Raw genomic sequence first — 18,807 nt, forward strand, 5'->3', positions numbered from 1 at the left:
TATGTGTGATTTTAACACGTATACTATGAAACAACCTGATAACATTAACCTAATACAATACAAAATGCTCTTGATGACTGTTTCTGTGGATCACTAGCATGACTTGATTGTATCTTATATAAAAAAGATGTTATCCTTCAGTAACAGAGTGAGTTTTTACTTTTTATTATATAACACAATAGGCTGTTGTTCTTAGTGCAGCTCAAGCCTCATCATGGGTCATTCCAATACAAAATTCATTTTTATGGGAGGCTTAAGATTAATCTGTATTTGGGGAAACTATGTTTGACAAAATTACCTGTGTCTATGAAAAATGGGTTTTGATAAGGCAAATCATTTTTTTGAATAATTTATTCAGATACAATTAGTGAAGGAGTTTTTTTTTTTTTTTTACTTTTCATTTGGGAAGTAGTGTATCACTTTATGTGATCTTTAATACCTGCTCTGCTTTGGGCGCACTTGTTGGTCTTTGCTCTGGCTTTGAGGGACACATTCAAGGATTATGTATGATGTGATGTGAATACATTTTTACCAAAAAGAAATTTGTCAGTGGTCCATTTCAATATTTGAGTTCCTCATTCTGTTTCAAGTGATAGATACAAAGATCAAAGGCAGATCAAGGGTAGTTGGATTAACCACAGCACTGGGAAAAGGTAAGATGGAAGAATTAGTTTGTGGGACTCTCAGAGGTTTAGCCTCCAGGATTCAACATACTGCAGTTTCAGTCCCAAGGTTGACCGTGAGCATCTGGATCCAGCCTCCCTCCTTTCTCCAGGGGAGATCCAGCTCTCACTAAACCCCAACCAATTCACTCAATAAACAGCTGGATTATTACATAACACGTGGTGGGGGCTAAATAGCCCTGAGTCTTTTGAAAAATCTAAAAAAAATAAAAAGAAGAAGAGAAAAGATTAAGTAGACTTTTCATGCTCACGTATTTTTGAGTTTACATCCATTGACAATCATGCCATGTTGATTCATCTATCAGGGCCAAAGAGCTTCAAGGCTGTCAAGCCCCGGCTCAACAATTTTCAATTCCTTAATAATTTATTGATGGCGGGCAGTCAAATTGCATATCAATAATGTAGAAGGGCTCAGTACAATGTTGATACAAAACACCCTTTCAGTCAGGCTCATTCATGCTCACAGACCTGCAGACATATGTACTATGTTTAGTCCCACGTGGTCCAGCTCAGGCACATTGCATAAATCCAATCAGCATCAGTGAGCTGTGTAATGCTAGTCGATGATGGAGAAATTAAAAATGTTTCCCATGTTTTCTTTTATGAGTCTGATTTTGAAAATGTATGCAGGGTGACGCTTCAACATATACACTACAAATTAACAGATGACAAATAAGGACAAATAAGTGTCCACCTACTGGTGAACTGAAATGATAGTGCGATACGTTAGTAACATACATTTTTCAAATCTAATCTCCCAAATATTTATTTCAAATGCATCATATTTTTCATTTTCCATCTTACAGACATTTCTGTTCAAACCTGTAGTGCGATGTTTGCGGCATTTTAGCGTCATGCCACCATACATGACCATGACCCCCGCTCTCAGCCACTTGTGAGTTTGGGCACGAGCCAATCACGCATGTAGGACAAATTAAGTGACCAATGGCGGATTTCCATCTAGGTCAGCATCTTTTATTCAGGAGGCACGCGTACACAGTTACATGCCATCCCGCCCCAGGGGCCCTGCAGAGACCCACTCTGCCACCGAGAGATGGCCCACCATTTTGTTCTGTTTTGAAAATGATCTCCATGCATGAGATTAGCTGGGGGGCCCACAAGCTCTTCCCTTTGTTGTGTATCCCACTTTGGATATTTCCCCGGCTGGTGCCTGCCTGTGTGTGCGTGCGTGAATGTGCATGCATGGTGCCAGGCTGCAGTTGAGAGCATGCATATGCTTGTGTGTGTGTTTAATTGGGCGCTTTGCTCGTTGCAGGGATGAATACAATCTCGATGGAGACATCTGATGCCCATTCCTGGTATGAAATTGTAGTGCACTGCTGCTGAGTTTGAGGAGAACGCTTACAGCATCTCAATCTGTCTGCAGTGTTTAAAGCAATGCACACATTGCAATACAAACCCCACACAGTAGATGCCTGTGTGTCTGTGAGCAAGGCAGGGTCAAGGTAAAACAGCATTTATTAAGGTCACAAGAGACTCTTACTAGTGCCATTTCTTCGAAATGCTCATGATCCTGCACTAGTGTACTGCTCTGTAATGCACGGCTAATCATTCCTAACCCTTACACATACATAAGCTTTGGCAGAAGACTTAAACCACAGGACCAAACCAATTGGTGATCATGACAGAAACCAGCTGTCAAAAACAGAACCAGCATGCATCATAAATATCGTTATACTTAATGTGCAAGTATGTAAGTTGGTTATATGAAGCGTTACGATGCCACTGCACCAGAATGGAAAAAAGCTGTCTCTCTCTGCTGTTGGTTTCCTTCCACAGACTTAAAGCAGCAACAAAGCAACTAGGCAGGGAGAGAGAGACAGAGAGTGAGAGGTAGAGAAAGAGAGAGACCGGGGATGTCGTTGCTATAGTAACCATCTGGTGGGTCTGAACTGTTTCTCCCTGGCATTCATTTCATCATATTGAGCCTCTGTCTCTCTTCCTCTCTCTTCCTCCACTCTCACTTTGTTTATCCCTCTCTTTTCCTCCTTCTCTCCTGGCTCTCCATCTCACTCTTATCTCCTCATCTCCCTCTCGTGCTGCTCTCCCACTCTCTTCCGATCTGCCTGCCTGCCTGCCACAAATCCTCCGCCCTTTCTTTAGTTCTCCTCACTTTCCTTGGAAAACAGAGAGAAAGAGTGTTTAATGTTAATGTGGAGTGGTCTCTATCATTTTTGGCTGTTTGTCCATTTTTATCAATCTGTCCTGACAGACCCATCTGTTAGACCTGTACCCTTTTTAAACAAGAACAATACATGAGGACAATGTCCACAGTCACAGACTGTTTCTGGTATGGATTCAGGCTTTGGATATGATTAAAAGCTGGACTGATATCTGATAGGGAACTTGCTTGAAAGATTGACGTCATCTGCAATCACGATTTAGCTGCAACCAAAGTGTGCTTTACCCACTATCACATCATAGGCATGTTTTTTTTTCTTTTTTTGGGTCAAATGCTCTGATTCAGCTCTGCCAAAAAAAAACTTGTAAATCCCAGTAAGGAGAAGACACAATATACTGGTGTGGTATCTAAAGTAATATCTATTTATTTTTCCAAACAGGACTGCATTTCCATTTTTTCTCCTATCAGCAGTCGCCCTTGTGAATTCCCAAAAGAGTCTCAATCAGCGGGAGAATACCTGATCCCAATACCAATCGAGCTCCCCACCACACACACACACACACACACACACACACACACACACACAACTGATATGGGTATACACACAGGCAAATAGCATAAAATCTGAATAAATAGACCAAGATCTGCACATATGCATACACACAAATGCACACATGCAGTGGAATGAAATGCAAATGTTGCCTCAGCCATTTGCATGCTGTACACTTTCTATTTCTGCATCACATAAAGCCCATTGATTCAGCAAAGAAAGAGAAGAGACGATTTTCCCAGTGAGTGGCTCAGTATGTGAGGTCACTGCAGGTATTTTCCCTGCGCCATGCTCATGACACAAAGGTCAAATTCAGGAGTCCAGTGGAGAAGAGGCAAACCCTACTGCACGTAGGGAGCTTACAGGGTGCGGTTTTCCTCCTTGTGTCAGTGACCTATGAATTCCCTCCCTTTCTACCACGAATGGCTTTTCCCTTTTTTATCCTCTTTCTTTCTTCTTCCTCTACACCTGTGAGAGCTTATGTAACCTAACAGCTATCCACATCTTGACTTCTGTCTGCCCACTTTCACGGCACCAGTGATTAGCCTCTTACAAGTCCTCACCGCATAACTCATCTGACACAATATTATCTAAATAGTGACTGACTTAGACAATCAAAAGCTTCCCATTACATTAATGACAATAATGGAGGATCTATTCACTGCTAAGTGTAATTTTGAGCCTCTTCCAGCAGCAGTGGCCAAAGTTCGTGCTTGAATGTGAACTTATCTGGCCAGCCTGAGGTGAGCAGCATCTGCTTTATCTCTGTGATAACAGCATTAGGATTTATTATCTAAATATGTATGGCTATGATGAACAAATAAGCTGCATTAGAGACATGTCTGTATGCTTACCTGGGAATATGTATTATATGTGTGCACCCTCCTGGATTTCCATTGTGATAACATGCACAATGGCAATGCAGATGGACAGTGAGAAAGTAGATTTTAGTTTACCTGGAGTATACTTGTATATTCAAATAATTGTGAAGGACAAATGTTCAAGACAAATTTTAAATCTGGGACAGAATGTGGCTCAGACAAAAGTGAAGAGCTGGACCTTTGTAGTGTATTTCATATTGATATTGTATCACATTCATGTTGTGGTTGCACAAGACCTCTACTGCTCTGATCTGCAGCATTTATCACTTACAAGATTTGAGTTTGTATCCAGTTGAAATCGTTTGAAGCTGGCAGTAACCATGCACACAATGTGTAAGTGTAACTTTAAGTCAGACCATTGTGGTTAATAATAACAGAAATCTCCTAATAGATAGTTGACCAGGAAACTACTTAAAACTCCAGAATATAGCTGTATAGAATGACAGCCATTATGAACTCTTTTCTGTTTTCCTTTTCTATTTTCAAAGACATGAAACAATAAATGAGTAACTTTAGTAGTTATTAAGACATGCCAATTATTTCTATTTCTTCCATCAAATACTGGGGGTTACAGTGAGACTCTGAAGAAGCAAGTTACCTTGTGTCTGCCTATTTCATTATTTCAGCTTCGAGGTGCATCTGATGTATCTGACTTACCTCTTTTGATAATGATTTTTTGGGGGACAACAAATACACTGTGAACAACAGTTTGTAACAGTAAAAAGCATGTGAAGCATGATCCATTTCAGTTTAGAAGTGCCAGTGTAAAGATTTGTGCTGCTATACAATATAACATCTACATAAACATGGACATTAAGCAGTATTGGAAACAGCATTTGGAGCATAGAAGATTCAAACTCTTTACTGAAACCAAGGATTACCACTGTCATCATCACATCATCATCATCATCATGGATGTGGATTCAAGTTAAAATGATGCATGAGAATCAATATATTTGATGGTCCAGTTGGTGAAATATTCTTTTATTGATCAAACCAAAATGTCACCTTGACACTGTTTCAGCAACCTGATATCAATCATTAAATCTTCCCAACTGTTCATCCAGAACCTTGATTTTGTACAGTCGTGCCCTTTGCTGAAGCATACAATCATTAGTACTTGGTGACACTGTCATTTTTATTGAAATCTCTCATTTGGTGCCTGTCAGTGCCAATGTGGGTACACATGTTACACCTGCTCCTTTTTGCTAATGCAGTATTCCCGTGTTTTGCATTTTGGTGTCATGATTATTGAGATAAAGTGTCATTTTGCAGGGTTTGTGACTGACACACCTGCAGCACATATGGCAGCTTTTCAGCCTCTTAGTACCTTCGCTGGTCACCTTTTCTGTTGTAAACTTCTCAACTCAAACAGACTCATGCTGGAAATGAATATTCGACCTAAATTTACATGTGTAGTTACCTTTGTCATTTTTATTTCATGTGTGCGTTCACTGCCTGGATTGCTGGTGTATCTGTTGCAAACACTGCAAAATGATGTAATGCGACAAGGAGAAAAGTTTCAGAAATACTTACTGTAATCACAAATACAGGAAAACTGAGTAAGCAACGAATTGTGCACCTTGAACTTGACTGAAAGGAATTAAGTTAACATTATTACTATCTTAATACGTTTTTGAAATAGATTGTGTGATTGTTTAGCCCATGTGATGTTCAGCAGTATGCTTCTGGTCAAGTCCTACAGGTTAACTGAATGTATGGGAATGATACCTGACCCTGTGTTAAGACTGAGAACTAAGCTCTGTCAAGCTTTTGCAGCAACATTTTGGATGAAAGGATCCATCACATGGAAAATCATACAATGTAACATCCTCTCATCCTGTGTGAGGGGATAGGCTGTTGCTGCAGTAGGCGCCGTCGTCATGGTTGACTGCCATCTTGGAAGAAGGGACTATTTTGGCAGGATAATGCAGTCACGCCACGGAGTGAATAGGGGGTCTTGAGAGAAGAGGGCAGAGATAAGAGAATGGAGAACATTCCATTAAAGATAGCGATGGTATCAAGCTGAGGCTCAGGGAAGACTATTCTGCACCAAACCCACCGCAGCACCCATCGAGAGCAAGGTGCATCTGTTACCATGGTACCCGGCCCAGGCAGCCCCTTTCATGTCTGTCAAGATTGGGGAGGGAGAGAGACTAGCAATGTTAGTCTAGCCTGCAGTTGGAGCTGAAATGGACATGCGAGTGCTTACGTGTGTGTGTGTGTGTTCGCTGCATGTATGTGTTCCCAGCACACGTCTCAGTCCAGGGTTTAAAGATGCTGTACACTGACAGAGGCTCGTCACACAACATGAATCATTTAGTCACCACAGCAGAGTTGGAAATGTCACGTCTCATCAGTGTTCCTCATGCCTCGGTGCCCCTGCACCATTTACATCTTTGGCCGTTGAATTAAAGGGAGGGCTTGATTAAAGAGAGGAGCTGAGATTTTAGATGCAAACAGACATTTATTGCATTGGGAAGCAGCGGTGTACATTTTCCCCACAGAATCATTTGCAATACTTAAGCACTTTTTACAGTCTGTTGTGCATTTGTCCAAACCGACTCCCCTTCAAACAAATCAGGACAAAGTGTGGATTTAAAATTCTCAGTGTGATTATTTGCTCAATCTTTCTTCCCATTTCTGCTACCTTCCCTATCTGATCTTTCCAAGGAATGGGATGCTACTTTCTCACAGTGGAAAATGCTGACTTGACCTTCCTTGGCAGCCAGATAGACAATCCAATAACAACAAGGGAAACTGTACAAGGAACACATCCAAAAGTCAGCTAAGCTATTCGCTATTGTCTTTATCTTTCTGATACAAAACTATATTTTTTGTGTTTTTGCTACAGTTTTAAAACAGTTAAAAAAAGAAAAAAGCAACATCAAGTACATCATTCCTTATTGTAGAATTTAAACCACAATCAACACTAAACAGTAAATAGTAGTTTGTCATAATCTTTATTACAAGATATTAGGCCACTGTACAAATCAGTGTGAATCGTACAGTACAACGCAGAATTAAGACTGTTTCTCGAGGTTTGTCATTCAAAGCTGTATACGAGGTGCTTCAAGAATACACAAGAGTTTCAGAACTTCTGCCGTGCATGCATGATTTCATATTTGCCATGCATGAGTTGGTATTTCAGTGTTTTAAGAAAGAGCCCTAAAAATGGCAAACCAACAAAACAGCTGAACTGTATGAGATAGATGTATAAAGCACAAAAAAGAACAAGTTGTCCGGTACAGTATATCCCTTCATGAGATTTGGCACACACGATAATGCACAATGCAATATAAATAGTTTATCAATAGGGTGTGTACAGTCAAGTTACAGTATCAACCAATCCAGGTGAAAGCCTGGGAAGCTTACAAACAGGTGGGAGGTACACTGTATATAAATGACTTGTTAGCTGCAAAGTATGGTAACAAAAAACACTCAGGCAACATCGAGAATTGTTTAAGTGAAAAAAATATCACTCTCATTCGCTCAAAGTTTTCTCAACATACAAAAAACACTCCATCTGACCTCAAGTCACTGCAAAAGACATATTCCAAAGGATCAATAAATAAAGTCTTCAACACAGAGAACAAACAGTTTAACAATTCCCACTTTGTGCAAGAAAATATGGGCTACCCTTTCCATATTTACAAACTGTTATTCATTTGCCCTCAATCAAAATGAAGAGCAGAAAGAACGCTATCGTAGGTTTGATTGATAATATATAGGAGAAGTGTGTGCTTTAGTTTTATATTAGATTTATTTCTCTATCCTGTCCCTGATTTCTGCATTTCGACAGCGTCGCCTACTCCATCCACCTAGCCCCCCTCCCCCTCCGCCCGTTGTCTTCTCCCACTTTTGGATTTATGGCGAAACCCTGCAATCGAGGGTGTGTTTGTTTGTGTGTATGTGTTTGTGTATGTGTTGGGGGGGGGGGGTCCACCTGGGGGTCTCCTTCGCTGCCATCTCCCGCCCCTGCCAGTGTGTCACCCAGATGGTCATGACTGACTGGGAGAGGAGGGTGTGGAAGTGCTGCTTGCTGCCACATGAGAGAAAGTGCTTATATACAGTGTCTTTGGATTAAAACTGGTAAATATCGCCATAAAAAATTTCAAGAGTGTCTTTTGGGGGGTGGTGAGCCGAGCGCTCTAAGCCTCTGCCGGGGTCTTCTCTGTTCCATTTTTCAGTGCTTCCTCGTCGCCATTCTCATCCTCGATCACAACTGTGGATGACAGGGGAGAGAGTTAATGAGGGGGGGGGGGGGGGGGGGGGGGGGGCTCATCTTGGTGTGGCGTCTTGAAAATTCACCACTGACTGGCATGAGGGCATTATAGCCCACAACTATTAGCACTGCGTTGTATGAGTGGTGTGCACATGCATCAGAGAGTAAGAACATGCAAAAGAGAAAGATAACCATGAGTGTGATTGTGTGATGTGTGCGTCATGCACATTTGGAAATGTCTGGATTTCTGTGTCCTCTCACTGTGCACCTGCAGATTCAGTTCCTTCATGTGTGCCTGTTTGCCCAGTGTGTGTCTGTGCACTATACTGTACATGCAACTGTGTGCCTGCCTGTGCATGTATGTGGCACCATAAGTGAGCCTCAATTTTTCAAGGACCACCAGGGTTTAGGGATGCAGAACACACAAAAGCAAAAAACACTAAAAGTCAGATATTTATCATGCCAACACAAATCATAATTACACTGCAAATAAATCATAATCACATCAAGCACTCATTGAGGGAGAGGGCATTCAGCACAACTCTGTTAAGCAGCATTCAGAAAGCATTTAACAGCACGCATTGCGCATCCAACTTGTGTTGCAATGCGAATAGAATATTTTTAAAAAGCATTCATCCCACAGGCATTCAAAGAAAAGACCATTTCTCTGATCTTACACTCTGCTGAAGACCATGTCAAAGGCAACGTCCTTAATTATGGTTCACTAGTAACCTATGTGCGCATTCAACACACAACCATACAAACGAAAACGCCTTAATTATATAATTACCCCGTTTGCTCCTGCCTATTTGTCCGAGTTTCGGCGGACGTTTATTCTGTGAGCCATTGAAGAAGTTGTTGGTGTCTTGAAGACGACAGGTGAAGGAAAGGTGTCCCTCGTCGCCCTCATTTCCATAATGACTCATTTTTTCTTCGTTGAAAGGCAGCACTTCCGACATCTCCAAATGCGTCTTTATCAGCAAAGCGCACAAACTGAAATGTATAGCTCGTCGCCAAGCTTGAACCCGGTCGTCTATAACAAACAAAAGGAGAAAAAAAAACAATGCAATCTGCTGACACGATCTAGTCCTTTCTGTTTACCCCGAAGACACGTGTTTGTCTCCGTAGGTACGCAACAGAAATAACAGTATTATCAAAATGTCCTCAATTTCCCCGCTCCTGGGGTTTCGGCAACATTATTCAAAATTTCCAGAGGTGTTTTTTTCTCTGTGCGTATTGCTTTGGAAATGGAGGCGCACGTACAATAGAGCCGTGGAGCGCCCGCTGGTTTCGAGCGGCTGAACCCGTCGCACGGAAAATCTGAGGAAGAAATGCAAATTGAGGAGCGATGCAAAACACGGATCCCGGGGAGACCTGGCGAGGGAGCTGTACGGGGGTTTTCTGGTGCAGCCCAGAGAAGCTTCCAGCTGGAGTCGTGGTGTAGTGCTCCACTCTCCGGGATCTAGATGCAATCAAACAAATGGCGATTTTATATTCAAAGATGGCACGTAAATGTGGACCAATACAGATCTTTGGTAAATGCCGTTTACGCGCCACCACCACGCAGCGAGACAGAGGTGTTCAATCTTAAAACCTGCTATACAATTTTAAATATTTTGTAGTTTATTTGGCCATAATTATGTTTGAAATATATATCAGTCGAGTCGGTCATCGCCAGAGGATGGCAGTAGTTTCATAGGCAGGGATGTGACTTTTGGCCCCATAGCGCACTTCCAGTTCCATCTTGAGGGCCTGCACCGTTTTCACTTGTTTTAACAATACATTCTAGACAACTATGTAGTATGAACGTAGAAGGGGTCCACAGCATGAGGTGACTTTACTCTGTACATTTTCAGTTATACTAGACATAAAGCTGTTGTTTTTACTGCATGAGGTTTGAAGTTTCAAGATCAGAGGGTGACATGACAACTGGTTTGCTTCAACAATGCCTCTGGATTTCCCTACAGGTTGGAATTGACCAATTCTCATTGGATTCACCAAACGTGCTACCTGTAGTGTTCCTCAAATATGTCTTTTGTATAGGAACATAAACACAAAAGGGCAGTCCTACAAAACACATATACAGTAAAGGATGGATGTCTATTAAATCCTGACTGAGACCATCCTTTCTTAGAGCTTCTAACCAAGTATTACCTAGACAATGAAGTAATAGGTGATGAAACAAGATATTAGACCCTTACTATGCAGCTGTGGCACACCCACTCTCTGTGGACTTACAGACGCCATGATTTTATCAGAGGCTCAACTTTCATATCAGATCACCTGTCCCAATTCAATGTAAGGCAAAAGAGAACAGCTTTAAAAAAAAAAAAAAAAATCTTAATCTTTTTTTTTTACACAAAATATAACTTACCAAATAATTTTAGCTAGGTATAAGATCACACACGAGAGAGCATTACAAGAAGGTAGCACGTCTGAGAATCACTTAGTCAGTTGAGAAGTCAGATAAGAAAGAATAGAGTATAAAATGTGAAAAAAGGATATAGGAGAAAACCTGAAAATATCAAAACCACAGAACTCCCACAACAATGTAAATATACTACTATATATACTACTCAAGCAAACCAATACCAGTCCAGCTGCTGTATTACTTCATAATGGGAGTTATGCAGTGATTGGTTTGAAAACTGTTCTTATAACTGGCTTCAAATTGTAAAAATGTCTTTGTAACATAAAGATATTTATGAATAACTAAGTAAAGATCAAAGTTGAAGTTAAGAAAAATATTTCATTATTATTTTATCAAACGTTTAATACTGGGTCTATGTGGGCGTGCATTATTCCAATTTTGAGTGACTGTGGGTTTACAAATAAGACAAATGACCCCACAACTGTTATCAGATTGAGATTCAAATGTTGCTGAATCTCTATTGATGCATGGAAGTTTGTGACATGACATATTTCCACCACTTCAAACCAGTGAGGAAAGACCAATAAAAAACACAGCTCCATGCCATCTCTAGATATATCAATATTTATTGCCATAAAAGGTTCATTTTTCACAAGTTATGAACTCCATATCATAGAAATCACTTTATGTAGTCTAATAGTGTGATGGTCACAACAAATCATTTCTGTAGTGCTACCTCTGCTGTGACAGTAGACCCATGCACACACTTAACATACTGTAGCTGGCAATGTTCACAACTAGATAACTTACTGTGTATATGAAAGCAATACAACTTCATGCCAGGTGGAAACTTCAACAATAACATAACATAATCACCATTTTATTGCTATTAAAAACATTGTGAACATAATCAGAACAGTCATTTGAAGGAAGCACCATTTCCACAGAACTACCTCTGGCCTGTGGCAACTTCAATCATTTCAGCGGACTGATCCTTTTCAGTGGCCATTTTAGTTAACACAGTTTTATTCTTTTTTCAGTATTTGGTGCAGCGTGAGTAGGAACTGTAGATGACTTGGTCTATCCAGCGGCGGAATTTGGACACAGCTGTGTAGACTCCTGGAAATTTAGCATTACCACAGCCATTGCCCCAGGAGACCACGCCAAAAACACGCCCCCCACACACCAGCGGCCCGCCAGAGTCTCCCTGCAAGGACAAGACCACACCTTCCATCAGTTTCCATGCCACAGCCGTTAGTGTTGATGTGATGCTGCTTTAGTGTCCTTGATTGGTGTTACAGGAAAGATTCAATTATAGGCTACAGTTTGAACAGAGAGGGGCCTCAGTCGCAATGGGTTTAAGAAGCATTTACTTCTCCATTATCTTATGATGTCCCAACAAGGTTAGGTCACTTCTATGTTATAAAACAGGCTGGAAAATCAAGATGGTCAATCCATTCATTCCCAAATTAGATGTTGATGTTGTAATATAATTTAGCCCAAAATAAATACCTTGGTGCAAACAAAGCCTACAAAAAAAGCACATGAAAGTATATGAAATTCATATTTTCCTATGTAAAATAAGTCTACTACACCATATTTCAGAGAACCATATATGCCTCCATTATTTGAATTTAGCTTATGTGTAATGCAGTTTCACATGGATTGACGTACATGCACTCATTTGGACATATCACAGTGAAATAGCAACTGACTGTAGACCAGTACAAACAAGAAATATAAAACAATTTTACATATTGATGCCTTACATGTCAATGCAAATGTAAATTATTTAAAAACTGCATGCGTCTTAATGTTAATTTATCACATGTGCTCTACTGCTGCTACTACATGTGATGCATTCATATGTTCTTCTTTTTAGGGGCCATGGGGAATTTTTACAGCACATTAGAAGGGCCCAATGGAGACGTGAGACAAAATCTCATAAATAATCATATGTGGCAAGGTCACATGTCACAATGTCATCAAGGAAAGACCTGGTTTACTGATTATTGCAAGATTTTTGGCTTATAAACCTTCATAAATTTGAATAGTAATATCTTGATGCCACTTGGAAATGCCAACACACAAAGTTGCTTAGTGGAATTTAAATATAGTACATTTTAATTAGTCATACATCTCTTTACCTGGGGCAAAAATATCACCTACTGGTATATCACACATTGAATTTCTTGATATTACATATTGGTTGAATTACAACCATGGATTCAGTACTGATGCTATTTCATGCTGCTTTTCTTTCTCCTATGCAACTATCATAACCAATACAATTCTTGAGGGTGGACCATCACGTCTGCTTAATAAATGTTTGTATCTGAACCAACACTGACACAATCAACTGCATCTTTATACTGTCATGATGATAAGCTTCCACAAACTGTGTTATTGTTTCACTCTAATGTGAGCTGATGATAAGAGGATGACCTTGTGATATTTGATATATACTAGGAACTGAGGCCCGTACCTTGGAAAATGTATGTTTTGAAATGGATTTAATGGCTATTCAAAGATCAAATTATCTTGTATTTCACAGGGGGGCAGATTGGAAACATGCAACACCCACTTACCCTGCAGCTGAAACAGTTTAAAGTAGCTGCTTGATATGGATTAAAGAAGGTGTAACCTAAGTTGTCCCCTGTACCTTGCATGCATCTTTTCCTCCAGTCCTGTAGCCAGCACAGATCATGTTTGCTGTGATGTTTCCATTAAAGGAATCACTGCTGTTGCACCTTGCAGTCGAGACAATTGGCACTGTGACAGTCCTCAGAGTGAAGGGTGCATGTCCTCCAGACAGACTGTTGTAGCCCCACCCAGACACCCGACACACCCTACCTTCGACCACACCTGTCCCCTGCCGGGGAAGAGGTGCCAGGGACACGTATTTGTTCAGCACCATGGGGGCTCGTAACTGGACAGAAAATCAGAGGAGAGTTTCTGAGTGATACTGAGATTTTTTGTATGATTAAAAAGTTAAACATGATCTAAATATACTCTATTATCTTGATAAATGAATTTAAATGAGTCGCTCATAGTGATGAATTATCGTCCAACACATAAAAGGAGACTGAACATTGAGTTTACATTTGTCAGGTCGTCTGAGACACAATCTCAAATAAATGTTGGTCTGCTGGGCATGCAAATGGGCAGCTGTTTGCTCACCTGTTTACCACATCAACATTATAATGTGATAATATGTAATTGTTGTGTGTATAGCTTGTTCTGCTGTTGGTATCAAAGTAAACACACAGACCTACATTGATTTATAAAAAACACATTTCTATAATATAATGTACAATGTCTTTATAGAACAGAAGAGTTTTAATTATTGTGCTGAATGTTGCTTTGCCTTTTAAGATGCTGAGTCTATTGGCCATGGAGGGTTATGATGATGATGATGATGATGATGATGATAATGATGATATTAGATTTATTCAACTAAGAATAAAATATAACTGTTTTAATGTTCTCTTGACTGATATCTATGTTTATATGAAGGTGTATATACTGCATATAATATTTCATATTTTTTAGCTTTGCTTTTCTCTTTGCAATTATTTATATATTAGATAAATCCCTCTTATGTAAGGATTTGATAACATCTGTGCAATGCTTACTGTGGTACCTTAATGAGCATGATGTCGGCGTTGTTGGTGCTCCTGTTGTACAGGGGGTGTGTGACCAGCCTGTAGGGTTTAGCGTACTGCTCAGTACCCTCAAAGGTATTTACGATGTAGTCCCCCGCCACTATCATCATGTGCTCTGCCCTAAAACAAGGCATTACCATTTTACATCACATTTATTAATAGATATAGCACATCATGCCCTTGAGATTTGAGCATTACTGACCACTTCTGAAGTGAGAAAGATGATGATAGTGTTTTTGTTGAATCAGATGGTTTATCATCAGAGAGGCGGGTATGATCTGGAATTATATGCATTGCAATTATGACCAGGCTTCAAAGTCACAGCACGTTGTGAGCACACCAGTTGACCGTGGCCGCCATGAGGTGTTTGTCTGTCAAGGAACAAAGGCTTACTGTGTGCAGACAGGGCTGGGACAGTATAACAGAAATATGGCCAGTTCCCTGGATCCAGACAAGATCACACACACACACACACACACATACACACACACACACACACACACACACCACACACACACACACACACACACACACACACATCCTGATGATGTGCCAAGGTCAGCTGACTAGACCGCATCTGTGTGCTGTTTGACTTCCCAATGGCCTGTATATAGATTTACTTTGCATAATGATCAAGCAGCATCGTTTTGACGTTACCTACCCGTGGCAGAATGGATGTTTGCTTTTAGGCATCTGTTGGGACCATCTGCTCACAATATAAAATCATGCCAAGTTTGCTTCTACACACGAACGTCTACAGCGTCCACTAAAAGAATGCCAGTAAGAATGTCATTCCCTGTGCAAGTGTTTCAGAAACGGTTTGATCTTTACCTCAAGCAAAGTTCAAACAGAACTGTCAAGAGACATTTTAGATTCATGAGGGAAGTAGTATTTAAAAAATGATCTACACAGGAGGCAAAAACAGCCTTGATTTCTTGCTTGATGATACTTAACCAGCTAGTGGCTGATAGGCACAGATGTGCTTTGAGCTAAATGCTAATGGCAGCATCATGGTCAGCATGCTGACATGCTCACAGAGACAATGTGAACATGCTGATGTTTAGTAGGTATAATATTCACCATCTTAGTTTAGCATGCTAATATTTCCTACATATTAATACAGTTGATGTTGATGTAAATATGACTTTTGCAGGTATTTGGTGATAAAAAAACAAAGTATTGAAAAGTAATTTTGACCTGATGGTGCTAAAGGAGAATTGATCTCCTAAGTCATTAGGAGTCATGATCTGGAGAACATAAATATCTGGACCTCACAGCAATCTATCTCATCATTGTTGGGACCAACCAGCAGACTTGAATGGATGGACGGATATTCCTACAAATGAAGAAGTGTGTAATCTTCCCAATATGGAAATCATAACAAGCTGGATAGGCTATTTTCACCCAACAATAACAGCAAAAATTGATAAACAGCTTCTCAATAAGTAGTATTTGATGTTCTTACCCTATGTTACAGTGTGCAGCGGTAAGCACCCAGTGCCTGTGAACCAACGATCCACCACAGAAGTGTTGGCCCCTGGTGCTCTGCAGTGACACAATGTATTTGATGGAGTTTGGTGCAGCAGTGTAGCCTCCCACTATACGGCCCTGCATGAGGGCATGACCTGTGCAGACACACACACATTTACAAGACAAGGGAACTGTGGCAGATTAATTTTTAATTGTCTTTCTAAACATTCTAAGTATTTCATCTCATTGGATATCTAGAAGTAGTGTACTGTCGATTGAACATTCCCATATGTACTGTATGTAGAAACATGGCACAAATACGTCATATTTATATCAAAAATGGAAATGGATCCTTCATGCTTTATTCTGATGATTGAACTGCTAAATAATCTGAATGTCTACTTTGTATACATTGACTACCTGACTTACCTCCCGTGGTATAAATTTCACTAATGCTTTGGAAGTGTATCTTATAAACACAAAAAGATTTCAATGAACAAAAGGGAACACAATGCGCGAGGCCCTCCCAATTCCCCCCTCAAGCCAGTTGACTAAACCTAACAATTAGTGGTTTTCTGTCACCTGGGAGGCCATTGCGTAATGAAGGTAATCCAATATAACCTGACCTTCTAGTGTCACAGCCTCACTCTGGGCTCTGAAACATTAGAGTGGGGGCTCTACCAACCACTCAACTACCATACATTGGCTTCAGGATCTACAGAGGAAGAAATGAAGGGAGCAGTAAAGACTGTCTCTCAGAAATATCTTCAATTTCTTCCTGTAAACGTGGGTAACCACAAACTAGACTTGAATCTGTAGAGTTTCAGAAAGCAATATAAAGGAATAGTTCAAGATTTTGGAAACTACCCTTATTTGGTGTCTGACAATTGCTATAGATAAAGCATAAAGACCATAGACTGTATATAACGATGAAGGGAGGAAGATGTGACGTCACCCATTGGTTTTGCATCAGAACTGTACACAATTGTTAGAGGGTCTGAATTTCATTGATCATATTCTCTCGTTGAAAAAATGTATTTCTAGAGAAGATGACACTTTTCAATGGTAGTCAGTTGGAGTCAGTGATTTTTTGGAGCTAGCATCTAGCAGCCGTTGATGTCGTTTGACTTTAATGTACTTCTGCATTGACTTCAGCAGCCTAAAGCTGTTCAAGTAGCTTGCTTGATAAAGACTGGAAGCCGGTAGGCTGACAATGTATGCAGGCAACAAAATCCACTTACCAGCACCTTGCAGTCTTTGTGTCAAGGTAATCTATTGCTGTTGGCTTCATATTTAGTGTGGGCCTACAGATATGAGAGACTCCACCATAAGGTGAATAAGTCTATCTCACAAAACGTCAAAGTATTCCTTTAAATAAAATTTCTTGTCCTTTTAAATTACAAAACAGGGAAGTTTAAATAAACTCTGAAAGTAGCACCCTACTAAACATTAAAATGCAACACAATCCAACATTTTAAACTGAATAAAGCACTGCATAGTTTGTTCACAAAACTGAAAAACGTGTACTCACTGTGGACTGTTAGCAGGTCCAGAAGGATACCACATAAACACACAAGAGGATTCATTGTAGTTTTGGAGGTTTGGGTTCGTTCTACACCATACCTACAGCTCGACCACTGCATACTGCAGCCAGACGACTTGTGTCCTTTGCTCATGTGCAGGGCACCCACTCCTTTCCTGGAAACACTGGGTTTCAGTCACGGACAACCTTGTTTTTCATTTCATCGTTTATCATGACATGAGAGCACCACGGTTCAACACTGTAGCATTGATTGGGAAGGAAAAAGAGGAAGAGAGCAACAAAGTTCACCTTCAAAATCTGCACGCCCCCCACCCCCCCACCCCCCACCCCTCACCCCCTCCACTCTGCCACCACAGCACTATCACAACTCTTCCTCCTGACCCTCCTGACTTGTCGAAAGGCCTTATTGTTGCCATGGCAACACGGGGTACTGTGCCGGGCGGGTTCATCTATACTGTATCAGCATGCTCTGTCTGTGTCATCATCCAAGCTTATCCGTGCTGAAATATTTCAATGGCCTACTGTGTGCCGTGTGTGTGTGTGTGTGTGTGTGTGTATGTGTGTGTGTGTGTGTCTGTGTGTGTGTGTGTGTGTGTTGTTTGTTCACGACTTTGTTTTGTGTCTGTGGGGAAACACGTCTGGGTCAAGACAGAACAGGTATTCTACGAAGTTGTATGAGTATGAATCACCAATCATCATTGATTTGATGTCGGCAGTGACAATAACTCATTATCATCAGCCTGATCATCATCATCATCATCATCATCATCATTATCATCATCATCATCATCATCCGCAGCAGCAGCCCTATGGTAAATCAGCATCATCCACAGCATGGGAGCAGAATCTCCCTGACCTCCTCTTGTCCCACATTTAGAGCAAGCTAAATAATTGATGCTTCACCCGGTGGAATGGGAGAGACGGCTTTGTGTGACCTCCCACTGTCAGGTATTTCCTGGACCAACAGTTAACTGACTTCACACAAAGCAAATGTATTGAAAACATTGACATTTTCAAGCTGAATGTTTATAAGAGTCAGTTTATGCCTTGTGGTATCTAGTCAATCATATACTGTAGTTTGCATTATGGTTTTGGTGTATTTTTGCTACCACCCTAATACAGTGAAGATGACTAGAATCTAATTTTATAGCTGTGAAACATTACTTGTAAAGAAAAATCAACAGCAGCCTCTCTTGCAAGAACAGTGTTCTTGTCATTCTGGATAATTCACAGAACAGGATATCAACAGGTTTTCTAGTTTTTCTAATGGTTTTAG

At 40.5% G+C, this 18,807-nt stretch overlaps 2 protein-coding genes across 2 annotated transcripts; both read right to left on the reverse strand.

Annotated features, from left to right (window-relative positions):
• Window positions 1-8,266: 8,266 nt before the first annotated feature.
• camk2n1 (calcium/calmodulin dependent protein kinase II inhibitor 1) lies at window positions 8,267-9,441 on the reverse strand. The gene is made up of 2 exons (XM_053316313.1): window positions 9,273-9,441; window positions 8,267-8,482 (listed from the first exon to the last, which is right to left on the reverse strand). Exons 1-2 carry the CDS (start codon window positions 9,439-9,441, stop codon window positions 8,409-8,411), a joined length of 243 nt encoding a protein of 80 aa, XP_053172288.1. The 3' UTR covers window positions 8,267-8,408.
• Window positions 9,442-11,889: 2,448 nt separating this feature from the next.
• LOC128355932 (trypsin-like) lies at window positions 11,890-16,132 on the reverse strand. Its single transcript, XM_053316321.1, has 4 exons — window positions 15,984-16,132; window positions 14,497-14,638; window positions 13,516-13,782; window positions 11,890-12,060 (listed from the first exon to the last, which is right to left on the reverse strand). Exons 1-4 carry the CDS (start codon window positions 16,130-16,132, stop codon window positions 11,890-11,892), a joined length of 729 nt encoding a protein of 242 aa, XP_053172296.1.
• Between the last annotated feature and the right edge of the window lie 2,675 nt (window positions 16,133-18,807).

Source organism: Scomber japonicus, chromosome 3 (assembly GCF_027409825.1).
Source record: "Scomber japonicus isolate fScoJap1 chromosome 3, fScoJap1.pri, whole genome shotgun sequence".
In the NCBI taxonomy this organism is placed as follows: Eukaryota; Metazoa; Chordata; class Actinopteri; order Scombriformes; family Scombridae; genus Scomber; species Scomber japonicus.